The sequence below is a fragment of the Xenopus laevis genome, chromosome 6L (assembly GCF_017654675.1).
Source record: "Xenopus laevis strain J_2021 chromosome 6L, Xenopus_laevis_v10.1, whole genome shotgun sequence".
In the NCBI taxonomy this organism is placed as follows: domain Eukaryota; kingdom Metazoa; phylum Chordata; class Amphibia; order Anura; family Pipidae; genus Xenopus; species Xenopus laevis.
The window spans coordinates 2,562,367-2,588,371 of NC_054381.1; the positions used below are offsets into that span (position 1 = coordinate 2,562,367).

Sequence of the window (26,005 nt, forward strand, 5' to 3'; positions counted from 1 at the left end):
AAACCCCAGGTCACAAGCAGTCTGGATAACAGGTCCCATATCGTAATGCCCACTGATTCTCAATGTATTCAAAACATAGTTTACCAGCATACACTAGGGGGCAGATTTATCAAAGGTCGAAGTGAATTTTCGAAGTAAAAAACTTCAAGTTTCAAAGTAATTTTTGGGTACTTCGACTAGGGAATAGTCCAACTTCGATTAGAATTTGAAAAAACTTCAAAATTCGTATTTTTTAAGTACTGTCTTTTTAAAACTTTGACTTTGACCATTCGCCACCTAAAAGCTGCCAAAGTGCTGTTTTAGCCTATGGGGGACCTCCTAGAACCTGTATGGAGGTAATTGGGGGAGTTTGTAAGATTAAAGTTCCAACTTAAAAAAAACTTTGAATCGTAGTAGATCGCAGAAGCGTTACTTCCAATCATACGATTCGAAATAGGCCGAATTCGCTCTAACCCAAAAAACTTTGACATCCATTCGGTTGGCCTTTTTGAATTTGAAGTTTTTTTACCTTTGAACTTGGACCTTTAATAAATGTGCAACCTAGCTGTCTGCCTGTCAGTGCTTGTTGTTTGCTCTATACAGTATGCGGAGGGGCACTGATTCAGGCCGTTGCTTAGGGGGCCAAACTAACTTGGCCCGGCTCTGTGGGTGAATTCAAAAATTCTTTTTGACTTCACCCAGTGACACAAGTTTTGTCGGTTTAGCTGACTCTAGGGTATCGTGTTGGAGATTCCTCAGTTTGGGGCGAGTGTATAAAGTTGTTATACAGTGAGACATTTCATCCAATTCATTTTATATATTATAATTCTGATGTATTGTTGTGCATTATATATTCACAGATTGCTGTTTATGGATTGTTATTCAACTCTATGGCTCTTAAGTATCTTGAATTTCTTCATTCACTTGGTAAGTTTTTTACCATTAAGGGGCAAAGTAAGTTTGTGCAACAAATACCCAACAAGAGAGTCAGTCGCCTGCTGGCCGATCACCCCCCCACATGACCCCAAGCAGTGCCAACGTCAGCTGACACATTGCTGCTTCTGGGGTAAAAAACCTCCTGCCTCCCAGCACTGCCCCCCTTCTTCTCTGCTGCTGCTGATCTGCCTGGGAGCCTTCTTGCTGCAGCCCCCCAGTGGTGTTTGAGAGGGAGACACTTTGCCTATCCCCAGGTACAAAATTGACTTTATTGCACTCATTACACATTTGTTTTTATCAAACTTGTCTTTATTTTTGTTTTCACTTTGAACTTACTCTTTTCCACCTTTGCCCCCTTAAAATGATGTAAATGTGTTGATTTTGCAGTATCTGGAATTACAGAACTGATGGCTCAAATGGGGTGTGTACATTTTGGGGCCCCTATATGCCACATACTTAGGTAAACCATTACATATTGGGCATCAAACTGTTCAGTGGACTCCTGACAATCATATTTAGGGTGTTTTACATTGGTACCTAATGATGTGTGGGAGATGTGATGCTGTAGATTGCAAGCTTTGAGGTCATTTTTTTAAAAAAAATTCAAACTTTAGGATAGAATTGCAACTTGGTAGTTTGGCATACAGAGATATATTTAACCATATTTGATTCTCCAGGATCTGTTCTTTCTAATAATGGGTCGTTTTCTAGGGTAAACCTACCGTTCGTGGAATGTTTGGCCTTGAAATCAGAAGTGCTTTGGAAATGTGCTAGTGAACTGCTTAGAGATTTTGATCTGTACAAGTGAGAAAACTCCATAAAACTCTATATATTTGGTATTATATATATCGGCTGTGTTCTCATACATGAAATAAATGATGTTTCTGATATATGTGATTGTTCTTTGTGAAATATGATTTTTCTCATTTTATTAGACACTTAGAAGCCTATATTTTTTTACAGAAGTGGAATTACACCAACATTCTAGCACATTTTGAAAGCTCCCGAAAAAAAAAACAATATATTTTTTTCCTGGTAAAACTAAAAGACCCCCAGGAAAGGCCGTTAAAGTGAAATAGTACAAAATGTTCAAAAATGGTCTGGCAATAAAAGTACCAAATCAGCTGGTAGTGAAAGGGTTAAAGGCGACATCTTATATAAAAAAAAACAAGTGCACCAATGCATTTTACTCATTCAGATATAGAAGGAATGTGCTTCAAAAAGTTGTGTTTCTGGTTACTTTATTGTAAAATTCTGAAAAATCCCTGCTAGTCCCACCCATCTGTTCCACTTTCCCAGGCTGTGCAGGGGAGCCAGCAGCACTCAGCTCACTGCACTGTAGGACAGGAACCAATCAGCAGCTAGCAGGACCTGATAGGGAACTGAAGCTTGTCTTTGCTTGTCTGACTGCAGGGCTGTGATTGGCTGTCCTGTCCTACTGTGCTTCTGGCTGGGACCATTGGGACATGCCCACCTCTCATTTGAGACATGGACAAGGACCATAGCAGATCTATTGGGAACTCTTATAAATGTATTATTATTAATATTTTTTTTTTTTAAATTCTTTATTTATAGTTGTTTTTTGGGAAAAGGGTACAGAAAATAAGAGGGGGGAAGGAAAGAGGAGAAAGAGGGTAGTTGGGCATATTATTCGCATAAATCTACTTATAACATCAAGTATACCGTTGGTTACAGATTAGTTAGCAAATACTCATATATTATAATGTTTTTCCTTAAGGGTTTAATGATTTCATATATTTTTCCCAAGGTGACCATATTTCCCAATACTTTTCCCTTTGGTTATGGGCTAGCAATGGGATTTCCTCCATCTGTCTAATTTCCTCTGTTTTTATAAGCCACTCTCTAAATGTTGGTGGGACTGCTGATTTCCATCGCTTACGGATTATCGACTTGGCTGATTGTAGTAATTGCAGAGTGAGTGGGTCTTTATTATTTTCCTTGTATTTTCATGTAAATTTAAAATAATACCACTTGGATTCTCTATCCTAATCTTGTTCTGTGTTATCTTCCCTATGGCATCTATTATATTTTCCCAATAATACTTCAACACTGAGCATGTTAAGCATATATGCGTATGGTTACCTTCTTCTTCATAACACCTCCAGCACCTCCCCGAATTATTAGGGTACATCCTGTTAATTTTCATTGGGGTGTAATGCCACCTTGTTAATAATTTGTATGCGGCTTCCCTTGTTTTTGCCGCTATAGAAGTTTTGTAAATAGTTTTAATGACATCTTTCCATAGATCTTTAGAAATCTCAATCATTAACTCGTTTGCCCAATGCCTACGTTGTGAATCAAAGCTAGGCTGGTAAGTCTCAAGGAGTAGCTTATACATTGTAGATAGAGGTTTACTAATGTCTTTTTGAGCGGTAATTATTGATTCCCAAGGGGTGTCCACTCTCTCCCCATCTGAGCTCAATCCCAATCAGATTGGGATAATGTTAATTTTTAGCCCAGATTAAAACCAGCACCATATATTATTCATTATTGCCTACAAGATTAGGGGAGTTCACTTATCCTATATGTTTCCTTTAATAAAGTAATTAGGAAGCCTCGGTTCTTTCTCTTTGGCCTCCTTCTTCTGACTAAGGTGGACATCTGCTGAGGAGTCTGGGTTCAACAAGGCCTAGTAAATACTTCAGGCCCTAAGGGAACCAACCCTTTAGGAAAAATCGGGGAACAGGGATCCTCTGAGTGAAGTTAAACAGCAATAGCACATGCTAGGAACATATGTGAGACAGATTAGCTATAAAGAACAGCCTTGTGCTCCATGTAAAGGTTGGTGGGAGCTAGGGGGCACAACTGGCCTACAGTAAAGGGGCCGTAGTACTAAAAGGGATTTAGGCTTAGTATTTACTCCCTGAACATTTTGATGTATCTACAACCTACTGAAATGTCTCCATATTGGTGCAAGGGACAGATGATCATATAAATGTGCAGATGTACAACTAATATGATGTTTGATAGAAACGCAACCTAAACGCAGGGGTTGTTCATATTTCATTTAACTATTAGTATGATGTAGATAGTGATATTCCAAGACAATTGCAATTGGTTTTAATTTTTTATTATTTATTTCGGCATTTCTCCAGTTTGCAAATTCAGCAATCTGGTTGCTATGGTCCTAATTCCCCTAGCAACCATGCACTGATTTGAATAAGAGACTGGAATATGAATAGGAGAGGCCTCAATGGAAATCGATCAATAAAAAGTAGCAATAACAATACATTTGTAGCCTTACAGAGCATTTGTTTTTTAGATTTGGTCAGTGACCCCTCATTTGAAAACGGAAAGAGTCAGAAGAAGAAGGCAAATAATTGAAAAACTATAAAAAAATAAAAAATTAAGGCCACTTTAAAAATTGCTTAGAATTAGCCATTCTGTAACAAACTAAGTTGAGGTGGTCATACACGCACCAATATTGATCATACAAAAGATCTTTTGTACGATATTCGGTGAGTGTATGGTGGGAGACAAGATGACCCATATCGGCAGAAGACTTGGCTATCGGTTCAATATTTCTGTTTATCCTGAATGGTGGCACTTCAAGGGTTTATTGGGTTAATTTACTGGTAGGGGGAGTCACATCAGATTGGCTTATTATAAACATTGACTCCAGCCCTGGGCAGGGACTTATTTAAGGAATTTTACTGAGGCATCATCACCATAAAGATAAATTGCAGCATGAAGGGGCTCAGTGAATGTGACAGTGAAGGTGTGTAAGTGTCTGATTGGCTCACTCAGCTCATTAAAGGACAGACGTCCGGCCTCATAGTCCAATGAGATCCTAATTCTCTTGCAGGAAGAGACGTGGGGTAAATGTGTGTCTCTACTGTCATGTCTCACTGTATAGGAATCATCATCCCATCTGTACAAACACCAGGACTTGTTATTATTCCCAATACAGGACTGATTCCCTCTCCTCTCTATACTGGGATAGGCCACCCCTACCCCACAATCCCCTGATTCACTGACCTCCACTTCCCAGTAATGTCGCCCTGAGGGGAAACTCCTGCTGCTTAAAGTCTGAGCATATTCCTGAAATCTCTCTGGGGATTGTGGGTAATGTAGTTCTGTTAGTGAGAAGGAAGCAGATTTCCTGTCCCCTGATACAGATAAGTAATTATGAGCCGTGTTTATATCCAGTAACAGGTCTGTAGCCTCCTGCCCATAGATCCACCTTCCCTTTACCCCAGTCCCAATGGCAGCTAAGCCTGTGAGTAATGTCTCTGAGATCAGATCCACATCCAGATCCCCTACAGCAGGGACCTTTATATCATGTCTCTCTCTGCCCCCCTCATTATCTGCAGCTCCATGTGATTCCCGTTCCTGTAGGACAGTGAGTGGATCTGCCATGTTGCACAGCTCCTCAATGTGACGGATCTTCCTGGACAGCTCGTCCTTCTTTATTTCCAGCTGCTCCATCAGATCAGTGAGTGTGAGTGAGAGCTTCTCTTTCTGGCTGGAGATGTCACTCAGGAGTCGCTTCTCTAGGGCTTCCAGCTGTTCCCTGATGTCTCTAAACAGGGCAGTGACTCTCTCTGTCTCACCGGCTGCTTTTTCTGCCACTTCTCTCCTGCGCTCCTGCAGTCTCTGGGCTCCTCTCTCAGTCTCCTCTCTCTCTGGCCTCAGTTTCTCCACAACTTTCCTCAGTGTCTCTTTCTTCTTCTCAGAGGCCTCACTCAGCAGCTCCACCCTGTGGCCCCTGTGCTCTCCGGCCAGACAGCAGGACACACAGACACAGGTCTCGCAGCAGTAAAACTCCAGGATCCGCTTGTGTACAGAACATTTTCTTTCCATGAAGGAATCAGTGGGTTGGGTCAGTACATGTTCTGCTGACTTGCTGTGCATCCTCAGGTGCTTATTACACAGAGAAGCCTCACACAGGAGACAGGATTTAACAGCAGGTACATGGGAGTCACAGTAGGTGCAGGGAATCCCAGTGTCCCCCGGCTCGGGCTGAGCAGAAAGGAATCGCTCTGCTATGTTCCCCAGAGTTCTGTTCCTGGGCAGGGCAGGGCGCTCCTTAAACTCCTGTCTGCATTCAGGGCAGGAATAAGGCCCAGATCCCTCCTGGGTGCCCAGCACCCTCCCAATACAGCCCCGGCAGAAGTTATGGGCACACGGCAGGGATACAGGATCAGTATAAATGCTCAGGCAGATGGAGCAGCTCAGCTCGTCTCTCAGATCAGCAGCCGCCATCACTGAGAGCAGGAACAGCAACTGAACAAGAAATGAAACTGAACTTTCCCTTTTATCAAAGACAAATAGCACTTTGTACTCCTGGGAGTTAACCCTCTCAGTTCCTGAATACAGTAGGGCTCATTTATAAACTTTGTGCAGAGAAGAATGATTAACACTGTGAATATACTTGACCTGCTCGTGGCTATATTTATAAAGTTGGATAAGACTGGTGAACTTAATGTGCAAACAGAATTGCGACTTTTTTGTATATGAATATCCATAACAGCTTTTTGAATATGGCAAAAACCACAAATTGTGAATACTTGTGCAAATACTCTGCATCTGAGTTACACCACAACTTTGGTGGTGGAGAAAATATTCACAAAACAGCATCACAAATTGTGAATTTAAATTACACACTGCTGACTATGAAGATTTTCATTCATCTAGATCTTTGTACCTGTATATCTAATATAAATAATTCTAAAAACAATTGGACTTGCTGAGTAATCAATGAAGACATTTCACTACTCATCCGAGCAGCTTCTTCAATACAACTGACTGGTGTGGGAAGTTCTCTGTATTATAAACTCTTCCACTAATCCAATCCAATTCAAAGAGGTGAAGAGTTGCTATGCAGCCAGGAATGTGCTAATGTGCCATTGTGATTGGATTAGTGGAAGAGTTTATATGCCGAGAACTTCCCACACCAGTCAGTTGTACTGAAGAAGCTGCTCGGATGAGTAGTGAAACGTCTTCATTGATTACACAGCAAGTTCAGTTGTTTTAGAATAACTTACCGTATATATTTGAGTATAAGTCAAGTTTTTCAGCATCCAAAATGTGCTGAAAAAGTCTACCTCGGCTTATACTCGAGTCAGCGGGCAGTAGCTGAGATTGCAGTCACTTTCAATCGTTCCTATACCAACAGTGTGTTTGGGGATGAGACTGCAATATCACACAGCGCCATCTGTTGGTTGTATGAAAGAATAACAGTGCGCCCTCTGTTGGTTATATTAAAGAATAACAGTGACTGCAATATCACACATCACCCTCTGTTGGTTATATGAAAGAATAACAGTGACTGCAATATCACACAGCGCCCTCTGTTGGTTATATCAAAGAATAACAGTGACTGCAATATCACACAGCGCCCTCTGTTGGTTATATCAAAGAATAACAGTGACTGCAATATCACACAGCGCCCTCTGTTGGTTATATCAAAGAATAACAGTGACTGCAATATCACACAGCACCCTCTGTTGGTTATATGAAAGAATAACAGTGTGCCCTCTGTTGGTTATATGAAGGATTAACAGTGATGTCAATATCACACAGCGCCCTCTGTTGGTTATATGAAGGATTAACAGTGATGGCAATATCAAACAGCACCCTCTGCACATGGTAGTGGGACAGTGGGACAATGCACACAGTAATCCGTTTGGCAATTCTCTGTCACCATCAACTTTGCAAAGAAGTCCGGTTGATCGCTGGGGGGGTCGCTTTGGCAGAATGTGCGCTGCTGGGAGACAGGGCTGTAGTTGTGTCTGAAAGGAACAGGAGAAATCCCGGGCTTTCACTGTGCTATCCTTGTGCTAACCCTGTGCTGCCGGTTCGTCTTGGCACGGCAGAAACCATCTGATTACACCCTCCAGATACACTGCGCAGGGGTCTTGCAAAGAACGACACAGTAGGCTCGTGTGTTACAAAGCAAGTTCCGATTTATTAGGGTTACAGCAGTTGCTTATATAGCCAATATGACGTGTTACAAAGGTATGCCTTAGCCCAGTGATCCCCAACCAGTAGCTCGTGAGCAACATGTTGCTCTCCATCCCCTTGGATGTTGCTTCCAGTGGCCTCAAAGCAGGAGCTTATTTTTGAATTCCAGGCTTGGAGGCAAGTTTTTGTTGCATAAAAACCAGGTGTACTGCAAATAGAGCCTCTTGTAGATTGACAGTTAAGGGCTACCAAATGGCCAATCACAGTCCTTCTTTGGCACCACAAGAACATTTTTCATGCTAGCGTTGCTCCCCAACTCCTTTTACTTTTGAATGTTGCTCACGGGTTCAAAAGGTTGGGGATCCCTGCCTTAGCCTAAGGGAAAATGAGAAGTGTGTGTCTGTAGAAACAATGTAGAAGTTGTGAGACTGGGCTGTGCTAAGAAGAGATAAGAAACATATTGGCCCAAGGGCATTGGGGGCTGCTCAGACCAGCTGGGGAGTACGTGCCATATAAGCATGTTTTGCACAAAGAAGTTTGAGCAAGGACAGAAGTTTCAAGGATAAAAGTTAACCCTTTCAGTTCCCCCCTTTCAATCCCCCCTTTAGTCACGCAAGTGACTACACACGAGCAGCATGAATAAGTTTGAGTTGTGAACCTTCTCAGCAGATGTTACACATAACCTTGAACAGTTTCTAGAAGGGCCTCATGGGCACCCAGAAACTGTTCACTCCATTAAGGGGGCCAAGCAAGGCCTGCAAGACTTTTCCTCTACAACTCCTCCTTTTCGTCAGTATGTCTGGCAACAATAATACAAAACAAACAATTAAATATAGCATACCTTATAAATGCTATGCATACAACCTATATGAGAATATATCTGGTATATAATGTTCATACACTGTGGTGGTTCATTGAAGTCATTTCAGACTTGTAGCGTTCTTAGGATAGAACAGAACAGGCCTAGAAGAATTTGCCTTTAGAAAAGAGTGAGAAAATAAGGAGGTACAGCAAGAACAACAGCAACAAATGATGATTAGCTGAACTGTTGATACAAAGGCCATCAGAACATAAGTGTACCAACTTACCAATATCCTTGGGCGACACCGTTTTATGAAAATACACTACTGGTGCTTTACTGAATCCTGAGATGGCCATTGGAATAAGTGTAGTGTTATACTGGAGAAGTGTCAAATTACCTGGAGGACTGTTAACTATGTCCTGACAGGATAGAGATTCTACTATGTATGTCATACTGTGAGCTGACAAAGGAGAATGTGTACATATCTAACAATCAGTAATAGTGTTGATGCTGCTATAACAAGCATTTTAACAAGAGCATTATCATTAGGCTCAAACAGTTATGCATATAAGTCTCTATGAACAAATTTAACCTGATCTGGTGATGAAACATTAACCTCAGATGCTGGTGAGGCTGTTGTTGTGTTGACTTGGGACCTGTCATTAACATCAGGCTTTATAAGTGCTATAATCAGCACAGCAATGAAGATACGGATGTGCAGCAGGAAGACACAGATTCGGACCAAACATCTGGCCCACAAAGACTTGATTCTGCTGGAGATCTTCACCCGATGGGGACCTACATCTTTAGCGTTGGATGTTATGGTCCCTGGGACTTAGGTGGAAGGAAAGAGGCGTTATTATGTCCTACAATTCCCCCCCACTTACACAACAGGTGGAAGTTTAAGGTTCCCCTTCGTCCCTCTCGGCAGCAACCATGAGATATATTTTGTTCCCTGGCTGGTAGGACAAGCAAAAAAAGAGTTAACAACTTCCTAGCCACACCTATAAGTAGGAGTTACCTCAACAGTCCACGGTGTTTTTCTTGTCCTAGATGGTAGGTAAGCAGAATTTCTAATCCTGTTTGTTTTCTCTCTTCTTTTTTAGGGAAAGCAGAAGGAACGTTTCCAGGTCCCTAGGGGACTTGAAGACCGTAGGATGGACTGCCCAAGGGGCAGGAGATCCGGGGAAGGCAGGACGCATCCCCAGGTTCAGCCGCACTAAAGTCCGGGTAGTCTAGGGCTGCCCTAATCCAAGATGGCGGCTGTGTAATTGGGCGCGACGCTAAGAGCGTGCGCGGAATGCCGCCGAATCCGCTGAATTCTAGTGGCGCCTAAGCTGGTTGCGCACAGAATTTTGGCGTGTCTCCCTGCCTAGGCTGCAGCCTCCTGGTTAGGCTGTAAGGTAGTGTGAGTGAGGGTGATGTTGGATAATGAACTTATTACTTGATCAGATTCTGACTGGTGCATGTTTTTTTCTGTTACAGATGTCCACTCCTGTTAGCGAGGATCCGAATGCTAAAAGACTTAAGAAGTCTAAACATTTGCAATGCAGAGCATGTGATCAACCTTTACCTGAAGGCTATGACAAGAGATTGTGCATGGACTGCATGACATGTATTGCCAAGAAACAAGGTTCAGAATCTGTACCCTCTACTACCTGGATAAAAGATTTTATAAAATCTACAATGCAGGAGATGATGGCAGAATTACAGGATTCTAGACTGCCAGAAGGTCCTCTGGATTCTCCAGTATTGTCAGGGGAAGATTCATCCTCGGAGGAGGAGTCTCTAGCATTATTTGCAACAGATAATATGGCTAGATTAATTAAGAAAGTCAGATCTACTATGGATTCCTTTGAGGACATAGAAGCTCTACCCTCGACTTCTCAGGTTACAAAGAGGTCTAAAACTTTTCCGGTACATTCGGTCATGAAAGACCTTATGAAAAGAGAATGGAAAGAGCCAGAGAAGGCACCTACTATAACTAAAAGACATAAGCTTCTATTTCCAATACAAGAGGAGGAACTGCAATCTTGGGAAGCCCCTCCCAAAGTGGATATAGCGATAGCTAGGCTGTCCAAAAAGACTGTCATTCCTGTAGAAGACGGGTCAGGATTAAAAGATCCTATGGATAGGAAGGCAGATAGTATTCTGAAAAGATCTTACACAGCGGCAGTGGCAGCATGTAAACCAGCTTTGGCAGCTTCGGGAGTGGCACGCTCCACTAGATTCTGGTTGAAGCAGCTGGATGAAGATATCAACAACCGCATAGCTAGAGAAGAGTTATCTAGTTCTCTTTCCAAGATCAGTATGGCGATTGATTTCCTATGTGATGCTACTGTGGAAGGTGTTAAATTATCTGCTAAGGCTATGGCTTTATCTACGGCAGCTAGAAGAGCCTTATGGCTAAGAAATTGGTCGGCTGACGCAGTTTCAAAAAATAGCCTCTGCACTATGGCTTTTGAGCCAGGACATTTGTTTGGTGCCGAACTAGACAAGTTACTGGAATCCTTGTCAAGCTCTAAGGGTAAACGTCTGCCGCAGGAGAACTTTAGAAGGAACAGGAGATCCTTTTTTAGAGCTAGAAGATCTCCAGTTCGTGATTCAGAATCCCAGAAGGATAAAAGAAAGAGAGATAATGATTCCTTTCGACCCTTCAGAAAAACTCCATTCAGAGCTAACAAGGGAGGAGATAGACCATCCTTCCAGAAAAAGAAGTCGTCTTTCTGACGCCAGAAGTGCTCTTCCAGTGGGAGGAAGATTGCGGGAATTTTTTCCAGAATGGGAAGAGACGATTACAGACAGTTGGGTCCTTCAACTCCTGCAAATAGGATATCAGATAGAATTTCTACAGTTTCCACCACAAAGATTTATTCTCACCTCCTTAGCCCAACCAGAAAGACAGCTGGCTATCGAGGAAGCTATTCTAGGATTCCTAGATTCAAGGGTACTCGAACCAGTTCCTTTTGGGGAGAGGTTCCAAGGAACCTATTCAAAGGTGTTTTTAGTGCCAAAACCAGACGGTGCTTTCAGGACCATCATAGACCTACGGTTCGTAAACCAATTTATCAGAAAAAAATCTTTTCGGATGGAGAACATCAGATCGATAAAAAGTATCATAGAGCGGGGAGATTATATGGTTTCTTTGGACCTCAAGGATGCCTATCTCCATGTACCCCTCTGTCTGGCTCACAGAAGATTTCTACGTTTAGCGGTAGTAATCAAGGGCTCAATGGTTCATCTGCAATTCAGAGTTTTACCTTTCGGAATAACAACAGCACCCCGAGTATTCACCAAGATAACAGTTTCAGTAGTAGCGATACTGAGGAGGAAAGGTATATCTATAATTCCTTACCTGGACGACTGGTTGATTTCAGCGGTATCAGCCTCTCTATTGAAGAAACATCTGATACAGACGATAGAGATGTTACAGAAGCTGGGGTGGATAATCAATTGGAAGAAATCAGTCCTGGTTCCAGCAAGGACAATTCAGTTCTTGGGATACATCATCAATTCAGAAGAGATGAAGTTATACTTACCTACGGACAGAGTAGTGAAGCTCATAGATGCAGTCCAAAAGATTTTCAAGAGTCCTCAGTCCTCCCTTCGCGAGTTGATGAGAGTAGTCGGCCTGATGACAGCATCTATAGAGGCTGTACCCTGGGCAAAATTCCATATGAGACCGCTACAATCAGAGGTTCTAAGGAGATGGGACCGTCAGTTGTCATCCTTGGAGAAGAAGGTTATACTCAGCAGGGATACAAGAGTCCATCTGAAGTGGTGGCTCCAGAAGAACAATCTCTCGACCGGGTCTTATTTCCATCAGGTGGAATGGACGATTCTTACCACAGATGCCTCACAGACAGGATGGGGAGCCCATCTGAGAGAGATGACAGCGCAGGGTCTATGGAATTCAATGGAGAGTTCCATGTCTTCAAACTTCAGGGAGATGAGAGCAGTGTTCAAGGCCATCCAAGCTTTTCAACATCACTTGAAGGGTTCGAACCTGAAGATCATGTCAGACAACTCCACCACAGTGGCATACTTAAACAAGCAAGGTGGGACCAGAGCCCCAGTACTCAGCCAGGAAGTGTACAGAATTCTATCTTGGGCAGAGAGATGTGTAGCCAGACTGATGGCAGTTCATATAAAAGGGGAAGACAACATCCTGGCAGACTGTTTGAGCAGGAGAACTTTTATTCCAGGGGAATGGTCTCTAGATTACAACATTTTTCAGAGGATAATAGATCACTGGGGGATTCCAGTAATAGACCTGATGGCGACAAGAGAAAATCGCAAGATGGAAATCTTCAGTTCGATCAACAGAATGGATCGGTCGGATTTTCTAGATGCCATGTCCTTCAGGTGGGATTTTCACCTAGTATATATATTTCCGCCGATTCCAATGATACCCAGGGTGCTTCAGAAGATAAAGGCCGAACAAGTGAGAACTATTCTGATAGCACCATTCTGGCCCAAGAGAAGTTGGTTTGCACCCTTGATGAGAATGTCCAGACAGGAATTCTGGATTCTTCCCCAGATACCGACATTATTGACTCAGGGACCAATACGATGCAAAGATCTAGCTCGGCTTCAGTTGACTGCATGGAGACTGATAGGTCCATTCTGACATCACAGGGGCTATCATCAGAGGTAGTAGATATTCTGATTCAATCAAGGAAAGAATCCACTAATAGAGTATACTCTAGAGTGTGGAGGATTTTCAGAAGCTGGTGTTCTCTTCATCAGATTGGCCATAAGAAGCCACCGATAGAAACAATTCTAAAGTTTCTACAGGAAGGATTTGCAAAAGGGATCGCTGTAAATACTATTAAGGTCCAGATCTCGGCTCTTTCGGCTTTGATGGAAAAACCTCTTTCGTCACTGCCTTTAGTGAAAAGATTTGTGAAGGCGATATCGAAGATTCGACCTAAAGTGATGCAGCCACTGCCTACTTGGGATCTTTCTCGTGTATTAAAGAAGTTGTGTGAATCCCCGTACGAACCGATACAAGATTGTTCTATCAAATGTCTTTCTTTTAAGGCTGCATTTCTAGTAGCAATTACATCTGCTAAACGTATTGGAGAGCTTCAAGCGTTGTCATCCAAAGAACCATATATCTCTTTCCTTCCAGATAGGGTAGTGCTGAGAACATTACCTTCCTTCAGACCGAAAGTGGTTACAAATAGTAATGTTAATCAGGAGATTGTGCTTCCCAATATGAATCAGGACTCTCAGTCTCAAGACAATTGTCTCTTCTAGATGTGGGTAGAGCTTTGAAGGTCTATCTGAAAAGCACGGAATCTTTCAGAAAGGAGGAAAATTTGTTCATTACCTTTGCGGGGAAAAATAGAGGTCTTAAAGCTTCAAGACCCTCTATTGCACGTTGGCTGAGGGAGACTATACAGATGGCTTATATCAAAGATAATCTGGTACCACCATTTAAAATAAAAGCACACTCGACCAGGAAAATGTCAACTTCATGGGCAGAGATTGCTGGAGTTTCCATGGATAATATTTGCCGTGCAGCTACGTGGAGCAATCCTAATACCTTTGTTCAGCATTATAGAGTGGACATATTGGCCTCTCAGGAAGCTTCCTTTGGCAGTGGCATAATCCAGAGGGCGGTGTAGCGACAGACCCACCCTAATTACTCGCTAACTCTCATGGTTGCTGCCGAGAGGGACGAAGGGGAATTAGTAAATTTATACTTACCGAAATTTACTTTTCCCTTAGTCCCTTTTCGGCAGCAAACTATTACCCTACCCTATTAAAGATATCAAGCATGTTTTTTGTCTGGGTTACTTTTTGATTACACTGTGGACTGTTGAGGTAACTCCTACTTATAGGTGTGGCTAGGAAGTTGTTAACTCTTTTTTTGCTTGTCCTACCAGCCAGGGAACAAAATATATCTCATGGTTGCTGCCGAAAAGGGACTAAGGGAAAAGTAAATTTCGGTAAGTATAAATTTACTAAATTCTTACTGTGAGACGCGTGGATCCGATTCGGTCTCCCATCAACCTTTACAGCTGTTTCTGTGACGAGGAGTACCTGGAATGGTCTTTTGCAGTGAGGTTGAAGATCTTTGGCACTGCGTCTCTTTATGAGGACCCAATCTTCTGGAATGAGAACATGTGGTTCCAGAACATCCGCTGGATCTGGTAATGAAGAATAAAACTCAAGAGCACAATTTGGTCAGTTCCTTAGGTAACTTAGTAACATATTCAGTCATTCTTCCATAGTTCATGCAAAGACGATGAGTAGAAGGAAAGTACTGAGTCATGCGTGCTTGTCTCCCAAACAATATTTCATATGGGGAGAGTGTACTTAGCCTTTGGGGAGTGTGTGTGACAGACATAAGCACTATATCAAGGGCATCTGGCCACGCAAGTTTAGTCTCTGCACATACTTTAATTAGCCTGCTGACTTTCCACTTTCCCACTAGCTTGGGGATGATATGGTGTGTAACATTTGATGAATCCCAATGTCTTTGCAGATTAATTACATTACCTGTCCAGTGAAATGTGTACCTTGATCAGAGGATAATACCTCAGGCAGTGTATAACTGCAGACAATCTCTGCAATTAGCTCTTTAGCTATAGCTTCATCTGAAGCTTTTACAATGGGCCAGAGAATTAGTCAACACAAACAAATACGTATTCATAGGTACAACATTTAGTTAACTGTATGGAATCTATCTGCAATATCTGAAATGGATACATTGGTTTAGGTCAGTGTTTGATAGGTGTTGGAATAGTCTTACCTAGATTATATTGCACACAAATAAAACATAATTATACATATTTGGCTGCAATAGATGAGAACCGGGGGCAAAACACATTCCTGACACTACATCACAAATCCCCCCTTAAAAAGTGTGGGTGAGACCATGTGAGGCAGCAACCAAATATGGTAACAGAGCACGGGGTGCAACAGGGCAATCACCTAAATGCCAAACAAAAACATCAACATCCGGAGTATGTGTACGTCTGGCTTTAAGCCAATGTTCCTTCTCCTCAGGTTCCATTTGGTCCTGAAGGGCTGATAAAAACAGCACTAGTGATGGGCGAATTTGCGCCGTTTCGTAGAAAAATTTGAGAATTTCGCGCGAAATGGCGCAAGCGTCTCATTTTTGACGCCGGCGCCCGTTTTTCCGATGCCGGCGCCCGTTTTTGACGCTGAATTTTCATGGGCGTTTTGCGAATTTATTCACTAGCCGCAAATCGCGCAAATTCGCCGTGAATTCGCGCCTGGCGAATAAATTCACCCATCACTAAACAGCACTAGAGGGAACAGGTAGAGTTGGTTCTTTTACAACACATGCTGTAAACATTTTATTTTACAACGCTGCCTGCTTTGCAGCTACATCAACATAGGCATTATCTTGTGTTACACGGTCAGAGGACCCAGTGTGGGCTTAGTACTTAATGACTGTAACCTGCTTTGGTAGTCGGATTTGGCGCTACCTGATGGGCTGCAATAACGACTTTGTTAACTGCTCTAAGATCCTGAACAAAAAGCCACTCATTCTTGCAGGACTTTTTAATTGGCAAGATGAGCATATTTACAGGGCTAATCCTATGAATTAACACTCCCTTATCAAGTAACCCTTGAATGACTGGGCAAATCCCCTATACCTTTGCCCTGGACAGTGGGTACTGTGAGATTTTGGGCTGGGGGCCCTTAGGTCTACTCGTATGGACACAAGTGGGATGGATGAATGACATTAACCCAACATCTTTTGGTGATAAAGCCCACAAATCACTTGGAGTGAGTCTTTAAAACTGAGTGGGCAGCACCAGTATTCACTGAACAAGGGAGGGTATTTTAATTAATAAACACTTAATTAGGAGGTCTGAATGGTGATTAACTTATTTAGATCAAATTGGGAGCAGAAGTAGTAAATACTGTTAATAAGCATGTTGGAGACCTCTAGTGACCAAAAAGAGGCAAAACCACAATCTCAATAATTTCTCCAAAACATGCTATTCAATAAAAAAATATATTTTATTCACATCAGTAGTTAAAAAACATGTATAGTAATCCCTCTAACGCCTAACGCGTTTCATGCTTACCCAGCACTTAGTCATAGGCAGAATCCAACTAGTCTTTCTTGTTTTGTTCCTTAAATACTAGCACATATAGTCCCTCCCCTTAATAAAACCAATCACATACATATGTTACAAATGCCATATATCATCCAATGGACTGCAGGCTTTGATCTAATACAATGATCTATATGTTAGATAATACATGTTACAGGGCATATACAAAAATATAATTCACAAATAGTCATAAGAAAATATAATTAAATATAACAAGTCACATCAAATGTGTAATTGAGGCCTAGTGGCAACCTGGTCTGTAGGTGAAAGATCCAATATACCTCTCTTTTCTTTAATTTCATCAGGAGGTCACCCCCTCTAATGCCTGTCTTAATTTGTTCTATCCCTTGTATAGAAAATACTTTAAATTACTGTTATTACATTCTTGGAAGTGTCTAGTGACATTGGTTTGCTGCTTAGTTTAATATTGCTCACTTGATTGATGTGTTCCCTGATACGTTCTTTCAGAGATCTAATAGTACAACCTACATATTGCTTGCCACATTTAGTGCAGGTGATGAGGTAAACTATCCCCCTACTGCAACAATTGATATACTGTTTGATTTTATATGTAGTTGTGGTCACAGTTGAATTGAACTCTCCAGAGACTTTTAGATATTTACATGTGACGCAGCGGTTGTGCCCACACTTGAAACAACCACTGTGTCTCAAAAAATCTTGTTTTCTGCTATTTTTCTCTTTGAATAGGCTCGGAGACAATGAATCACCCAAAGTATAGGCCCGTCTTGCTACACATCCTATTCCTGGATCTAATGCCTTACAGAAATCCCTATCGGCATACAATATAGGCAAAAACTTTTTTACTGTTTTGACAATTTTTTTATATTGTCTACTATATCGTGTAATAAAAGAAATTTTTTGACCAAATTCTTTCTTGTGTGTTTTATTCTGTGGGGTCAGGAGTATAACCCTGTCAGTGGTTTCGGCTCTAGTGTAAGCCCTCTGAATAGACTTGCTGTTGTATCCCCTTTCTTTAAATCTGTCCCTCATTTCATCTGCCTTGGTTTTGAATTCATCCAGGGTGGAACAGTTTCTGCGTAGTCGCAGGAACTGTCCTATTGGAATTCCAGCTATTTGGCTCCTTGGATGGCAAGACTGTGCATGTAGCAGAGTATTACCACTACAAGGTTTCCGATAAATAGTGGTATGTATAGTATTGGTTTTGGCCATCAATTTGACATCCAAAAATTCAATTTCTTCTTTAGAGAATGTGTCTGTAAAGTTTAGATTCAAGTCATTGGTGTTAATATCCACCACAAATTCCCTGAACTTATGTTCTCCTCCTGTCCAAATGCACAGCAAATCGTCAATATAACGAATATAAAATTTTAGATGTTGGTTACTGATTGTTGTCAGATGGGTTTCTTCCCACCACCCCATATAGAGATTAGCGAAGGAGGGCGCAAATTTGGCTCCCATAGCCGTCCCGCACTGTTGCAGGTAATATTGGCCATTGAACAGGAAATAGTTGTGTTTCAATAAGAAACCTATAGCTTTTAGGAGAAAGTCTTTCAACTCTTCTGTATATTTACTGTATTTATCCAAATGAAATTTAATAGCCTCCAATCCCTTATCGTGTGGAATAGAGGAGTAAAGCGAGGCCACATCAAGTGTGGCCCAGCTGTACCCCTCACACCACACAATCTTATCAAGCTTGTCCAGTACATCTGTGGTGTCCCTGACATAACTAGTCAGTCGTAACACTAATGGCTGCAAATGAGCATCTATCCATTCAGACAGGTGTTCATTCAATGAGCCTATTCCAGATACAATCGGCCTGCCAATTGGTGGCCTTTGAGTTTTGTGTACTTTAGGTAAATGATAAAATGTGGGTATAACAGGAGAGCTCGGTATAAGATATTCCTTGATTATATCAGTGATCAGCTCCTTTGAGTAAGCCAGCTCCACCAATGTCACTAGTTTATGTAAAAATGTTTCTGTAGGATCCCTTTCCAATAGCAAATAAGCTCCTCTATCTTCAAGTTGCCTCAAGGCCTCATCTTTATATGTTACAGCATCTAGGACTACTACCATTCCACCCTTGTCTGCGTTCTTTATGACTATGGAGTTATCTTCCTGTAGTTCCTTTAGTGCAGCTTTTTCTTTTATTGTCAAGTTAGAGGACCATTGTGTATCTGTATTCTTAAAATGTAACTGCCAAAGTGCTTCTTCTACTCTTGTCTGGAATACGTCAACCAATGGTCCCCTAAATTGTGTAGGATAAAATTCACTACGATTTTTGAATCTAGAGGTGTCTATTGTTTCTGGGGGATTTGAGATAGCCAAATCTCTCTCATTCTCTTCCCTTTGTGCAAAATACTTCTTCAATACAATTTTCCTAACAAATTGGTTAACGTCTAACATTGTTTCAAAAATATCAAAATTCCTAATAGGAGAAAAAGAGAGACCCTTCGCCAAAACCTGTAAATGAATAGGGGAAAGACATTTAGATGACAAGTTCATTACTTTCTCGGTGTCTTCTTCCTCAGTGCATAGCTTTCTCTGTCTTTGTCCCTTGGTGTCTCTTGTTCTTCCATAGGGTTCTTGTTTTTCCATAAGGATCTGTTTGTCTTGTTCTGTGTCCACTGTCTGTTTTCTGTGTTTGATGTTTCAAGTGAGCAATATTAAACTAAGCAGCAAAACCAATGTCACTAGACACTTCCAAGAATGTAATAACAGTAATTTAAAGTATTTTTCTATACAAGGGATAGAACAAATTAAGACAGGCATTAGAGGGGGTGACCTCCTGATGAAATTAAAGAAAAGAGAGGTATATTGGATCTTTCACCTACAGACCAGGTTGCCACTAGGCCTCAATTACACATTTGATGTGACTTGTTATATTTAATTATATTTTCTTATGACTATTTGTGAATTATATTTTTGTATATGCCCTGTAACATGTATTATCTAACATATAGATCATTGTATTAGATCAAAGCCTGCAGTCCATTGGATGATATATGGCATTTGTAACATATGTATGTGATTGGTTTTATTAAGGGGAGGGACTATATGTGCTAGTATTTAAGGAACTAAACAAGAAAGACTAGTTGGATTCTGCCTATGACTAAGTGCTGGGTAAGCATGAAACGCGTTAGGCGTTAGAGGGATTACTATACATGTTTTTTAACTACTGATGTGAATAAAATATATTTTTTTATTGAATAGCATGTTTTGGAGAAATTATTGAGATTGTGGTTTTGCCTCTTTTTGGTCACTAGAGGTCTCCAACATGCTTATTAACAGTATTTACTACTTCTGCTCCCAATTTGATCTAAATAAGTTGTTTATTAGTGACCAGTAATTGGCAGCAGTAATTGACTCATATTTTGATTATAAAGCGGTGTGTTGTGATATGGACAGCTATATTTTTACTTTTTTGATATAACCGCTTCTTCCATATGCTGAACGGCATCCTGGTTGGGACAAGACGCAGTGGCCCATGATTGAACTCTTTTTGTGGATTTAAGGACTTGAAACACAGCGCCTAGTACCTCAGTTGGTGAATATACTCTCTAGATATTCCCTGTCTCGAACCCTCTCTCCCTCCCTTTTCCCTGCTCATTCTACCGAGTGTTTACTGTGCGCTTGGTGTGTTGGAACGCACCGTGACACGCAGAGGAGTGACGGCTGTGCTACGCTGCTTGAATGACGTCAGAGGGGGGCGGAGCCATAGCGGAGCGTGTATTTGAAGCGCCCAGCTTCGGCCATCTTCCGCATCCACTCTAACTACCACGAGGAAGCAGGAAGCTCTCGCCAATTGAGTCATCTGGGGCCCAGCAGAGACATAGAACAGCCTCCTGCACACTCTTTCTTTTGGAGCCTCCCCTAGCGAAACGCCTGAGGCAGTGGCACTCAGGCGCAACTTTTACACGGTGAGCCCATATTGTTTGCTTTACCAACTCTGTACTACACTGCACCAGCGGGAATTTATTCCCTCCCTTAAGCTATACGCCTGGGGCCTAACAGCACCTGGGCGCCACGTGGCTCGGGTGAGCAGTATTTGTTTATAGATAAGATATCTGTGGGGTTAACAGTAAAGTCTTTTGACTCACATCAAGCGTCACGTCCGGGGCTAGATTAGCACCTGGACGCAACAAACACTTGGTGAGCCAAGTTCATCATAACTATAACAATATTTTGTGTACTATAGTTAACCTTCTTGGCTTAATATTCTTATGAGTAATTGTTTAGAATACTTTCCCTTTTCTGGATCTGTAAACTGTATTTAGTGCTCTGAGGGTGTGCTTAAGGAGTTTATATAACTTCCCCTCATTCCCACCTTGGAGTCTGTAAATCTTTAAGAAAATTAGCATATTGTTTAACCAACGTATTGGGTACTAGTATTACTTTTTTATTTTCAGGTGTTATATATACATTGGTCTATATTACATTTTGCTGAATGTGGTTGTTAAGATCTATGGCACATTGGTTTGGATACTTATAATATACATTCAGTATTTTGTAATATAATAAATAAAAAAAAAAAAAAAAATAACACATTTTTTATTATTTGTTATATACACTAAATATTTTCTATTTTTTGCTTTCTCCCTCAATATGGAGGAATTTTGGATTGCACCACGCGGGTGGATAAAGCAAAACCGTACATTTTGTACCAGCATAATTACCTCACAGGATGGTTTGAATTTAATCAAAATGTTTAGAGACCTGGAACGTCTCTCCATAAAAGAACTCTATACATGGTGGGATATAGCTTCTCTGGAAAAATACGTGGATAGTCAAATGATACCACGTGGTTTAAGAATCAAAAAATTTCCTTCTTTTGTGGAGAAAGATGAGGTATTTGTCACTAGCTGGAACAAAATATTGTCGGATTGCTCATTTAAATTAATGGAATTGATGATTGAGTATAAGAGTAAAGCACATGAACAAATTAAACTAGATTTGAGAAGGATGGAAAAGGACTTAGAGTCGTTTAAAGGGCATGCACAATATATTGACACATATGAGAGCACTAAGAAAAAGGTAAATAAAATTGAATTAGATATTATGGAGAATAAGAAAAATAAATTCAATAGGGATACGACAGATTATGGAAGAGACCAGGTTTATACTTGGGCACAAAGGAGGAGGGAGAATAGATTTACACAGGGACACAATTATTCACAAAGATCGATTTTAAAGAATACGAGTACCCCAAAAAAGGTTAGCTTTTCAAGCATGGAGGGTGAGGATCTTTCAGAAGGCTCTTTTGCTGGCTCTTCCCCTGTCTCTTCACAGGCCAATAGGACTGAAAAAGCCCAAAAGGTTTTTTTAGGGACCGAAGAAACATCAAACACAGAAAACAGACAGTGGACACAGAACAAGACAAACAGATCCTTATGGAAAAACAAGAACCCTATGGAAGAACAAGAGACACCAAGGGACAAAGACAGAGAAAGCTATGCACTGAGGAAGAAGACACCGAGAAAGTAATGAACTTGTCATCTAAATGTCTTTCCCCTATTCATTTACAGGTTTTGGCGAAGGGTCTCTCTTTTTCTCCTACTAGGAATTTTGATATTTTTGAAACAATGTTAGACGTTAACCAATTTGTTAGGAAAATTGTATTGAAGAAGTATTTTGCACAAAGGGAAGAGAATGAGAGAGATTTGGCTATCTCAAATCCCCCAGAAACAATAGACACCTCTAGATTCAAAAATCGTAGTGAATTTTATCCTACACAATTTAGGGGACCATTGGTTGACGTATTCCAGACAAGAGTAGAAGAAGCACTTTGGCAGTTACATTTTAAGAATACAGATACACAATGGTCCTCTAACTTGACAATAAAAGAAAAAGCTGCACTAAAGGAACTACAGGAAGATAACTCCATAGTCATAAAGAACGCAGACAAGGGTGGAATGGTAGTAGTCCTAGATGCTGTAACATATAAAGATGAGGCCTTGAGGCAACGTGAAGATAGAGGAGCTTATTTGCTATTGGAAAGGGATCCTACAGAAACATTTTTACATAAACTAGTGACATTGGTGGAGCTGGCTTACTCAAAGGAGCTGATCACTGATATAATCAAGGAATATCTTATACCGAGCTCTCCTGTTATACCCACATTTTATCATTTACCTAAAGTACACAAAACTCAAAGGCCACCAATTGGCAGGCCGATTGTATCTGGAATAGGCTCATTGAATGAACACCTGTCTGAATGGATGGATGCTCATTTGCAGCCATTAGTGTTACGACTGACTAGTTATGTCAGGGACACCACAGATGTACTGGACAAGCTTGATAAGATTGTGTGGTGTGAGGGGTACAGCTGGGCCACACTTGATGTGGCCTCGCTTTACTCCTCTATTCCACACGATAAGGGATTGGAGGCTATTAAATTTCATTTGGATAAATACAGTAAATATACAGAAGAGTTGAAAGACTTTCTCCTAAAAGCTATAGGTTTCTTATTGAAACACAACTATTTCCTGTTCAATGGCCAATATTACCTGCAACAGTGCGGGACGGCTATGGGAGCCAAATTTGCGCCCTCCTTCGCTAATCTCTATATGGGGTGGTGGGAAGAAACCCATCTGACAACAATCAGTAACCAACATCTAAAATTTTATATTCGTTATATTGACGATTTGCTGTGCATTTGGAACAGGAGGAGAACATAAGTTCAGGGAATTTGTGGTGGATATTAACACCAATGACTTGAATCTAAACTTTACAGACACATTCTCTAAAGAAGAAATTGAATTTTTGGATGTCAAATTGATGGCCAAAACCAATACTATACATACCACTATTTATCGGAAACCTTGTAGTGGTAATACTCTGCTACATGCACAGTCTTGCCATCCAAGGAGCCAAATAGCTGGAATTCCAATAGGACAGTTCCTGCGACTACGCAGAAACTGTTCCACCCTGGATGAATTCAAAACCAAGGCAGATGAAATGAGGGACAGATTTAAAGAAAGGGGATACAACAGCAAGTCTATTCAGAGGGCTTACACTAGAGCCGAAACCACTGACAGGGTTATACTCCTGACCCCACAGAATAAACACACAAGAAAGAATTTGGTCAAAAAATTTCTTTTATTACACGATATAGTAGACAATATAAAAAATTGTCAAAACAGTAAAAAAGTTTTTGCCTATATTGTATGCCGATAGGGATTTCTGTAAGGCATTAGATCCAGGAATAGGATGTGTAGCAAACGGGCCTATACTTTGGGTGATTCATTGTCTCCGAGCCTATTCAAAGAGAAAAATAGCAGAAAACAAGATTTTTTGAGACACAGTGGTTGTTTCAAGTGTGGGCACAACCGCTGCGTCACATGTAAATATCTAAAAGTCTCTGGAGAGTTCAATTCAACTGTGACCACAAACTACATATAAAATCAAACAGTATATCAATTGTTGCAGTAGGGGGATAGTTTACCTCATCACCTGCACTAAATGTGGCAAGCAATATGTAGGTTGTACTATTAGATCTCTGAAAGAACGTATCAGGGAACACATCAATCAAGTGAGCAATATTAAACTAAGCAGCAAAACCAATGTCACTAGACACTTCCAAGAATGTAATAACAGTAATTTAAAGTATTTTTCTATACAAGGGATAGAACAAATTAAGACAGGCATTAGAGGGGGTGACCTCCTGATGAAATTAAAGAAAAGAGAGGTATATTGGATCTTTCACCTACAGACCAGGTTGCCACTAGGCCTCAATTACACATTTGATGTGACTTGTTATATTTAACCCTTTAAGTGCCAGCAGAATTTCACATTTTGGTTACGCGAAATGCCAGCCGTTTTTAAGCATTTTGTGCTCTCTCACTTTAGGGGCATTTTCTGAGGGGAAACCTATAGTTTACCTAGGAAAATTATACATTGTTTTTTTCGGTAGAAACTTAGCTTTCTAAATCTGCCTGAGTTTTCATGTATTTCCACCTGTTGCAAAAAAATTTATAGTGCTAAATAACAAAAAAAAAATGAAAAATTACCATTTTTCATCGTATATCAATTTATACCAGAAAATATTTCATTTTACAGATGAAAATCCAACGTATTTGGAAAGCCTTATGTCTCTCGAACGTGCCAATACCAGATATGTATAGTTTTAGGGAGATTTAGGATTTCTGTACAGCAAAAACTCCCGGCAGTATATTACTGAATTTTGAAAGCACTAAGGCAGAAAACGGCATGCTTTAGATTCCAAGGCAAAAAATCCTGAAACCATAGGTTTACCCCAGAAAACCATACATTTTTGAAAAGTACACATTCTGCCGATTACAAAATGGGTAACTATGTCTCTCTACTCCCAACTACCAAACAGAAAAGCTTGTCTGAACATAGCGGTTTTTCAAAATAAATTCAAAATTTTGAAAAAATCATTTCAAAGGTTTTATTTTGCTGCTCCGCATATCCCAAACTATATTACGTACCAAGAAAAAGCACCTGAAATATGATTGCCAGGGGTCCACTGAACAGTTTGATACCCATTATGCATAGGTTTACCAAAGTATCTGGCATTAGAGACACAAAATATGAAGTTAGCGCATCCAAATTGTTCAGGACTTTACTTCAGCTACTGAGAAATCAAAACATTGACTGCATTTTTTGTGGGGTAAAAACACAGAAATATATGTTTTACCCCCCAAACCCATATATTTTTGGAAAGAACACATTCTACAGAATCTAAAATGGGTACCCATGCCTTTCTGCTCCAAACTACTGAGTCGCAAGGCTTTCCCAAAATTGTCGGTTTTGGTGAAATATCTGAAAATTGCCTCAAAGCTTCAACTTCCCAGCACCATATCACCCATGTATCATTACGTACTAAGAAAAAGCACCCTAAATATGATTGCCAGGGTTCCTCTGAACATTTTGGTGGCCATTGTTCATAAGTTTACCAAAGTATCTGGCATTTAGAGGCCCCAAAATGACGTTAGCGCATACAAACAGTCCCGTGAGTAACTTCAGCTAATGAAAAATCAACACATTGACTGCATTTTTGTGGGGTAAAAACACAGAAATATATGTTTACCCCCCAAAACCCATATATTTTTGGAAAGTACACATTCTACCGAATCTAAAATGGGTACCCATGCCTTTCTGCTCCAAACTACTGAGTCGCAAGGCTTTCCCACAATTGTCGGTTTGGTGAAATATCTGAAAATTGCCTCAAAGCTTCAACTTCTCAGCACCATATCACCCATGTATCGTTACGCACCAAGAAAAAACACCCTAAATATGATTGCCAGGGTTCCTC

The 26,005-nt window shown here is 40.8% G+C and overlaps 2 protein-coding genes across 2 annotated transcripts in view; one reads left to right on the forward strand and one right to left on the reverse strand.

The window, feature by feature from the left end:
* Positions 1 to 26,005, forward strand: part of LOC121394826 (zinc finger protein 239-like) — a 601,589-nt gene that overhangs the window by 498,037 nt on the left and 77,547 nt on the right. The window lies entirely within an intron of this gene.
* On the reverse strand, positions 4,258 to 6,217 carry LOC108704418 (E3 ubiquitin/ISG15 ligase TRIM25). The gene has a single exon (XM_018240964.2). The coding sequence runs from the start codon at positions 6,139 to 6,141 to the stop codon at positions 4,573 to 4,575; it is 1,569 nt and encodes a 522-aa protein (XP_018096453.2). The 5' UTR covers positions 6,142 to 6,217; the 3' UTR covers positions 4,258 to 4,572.

What these genes read in the sequence shown, in the direction of transcription:
- LOC108704418 (XM_018240964.2), bottom strand. Translation starts at nt 6,141, where the DNA reads ATGGCGGCTGCTGATCTGAGAGACGAGCTGAGCTGCTCCATCTGCCTG.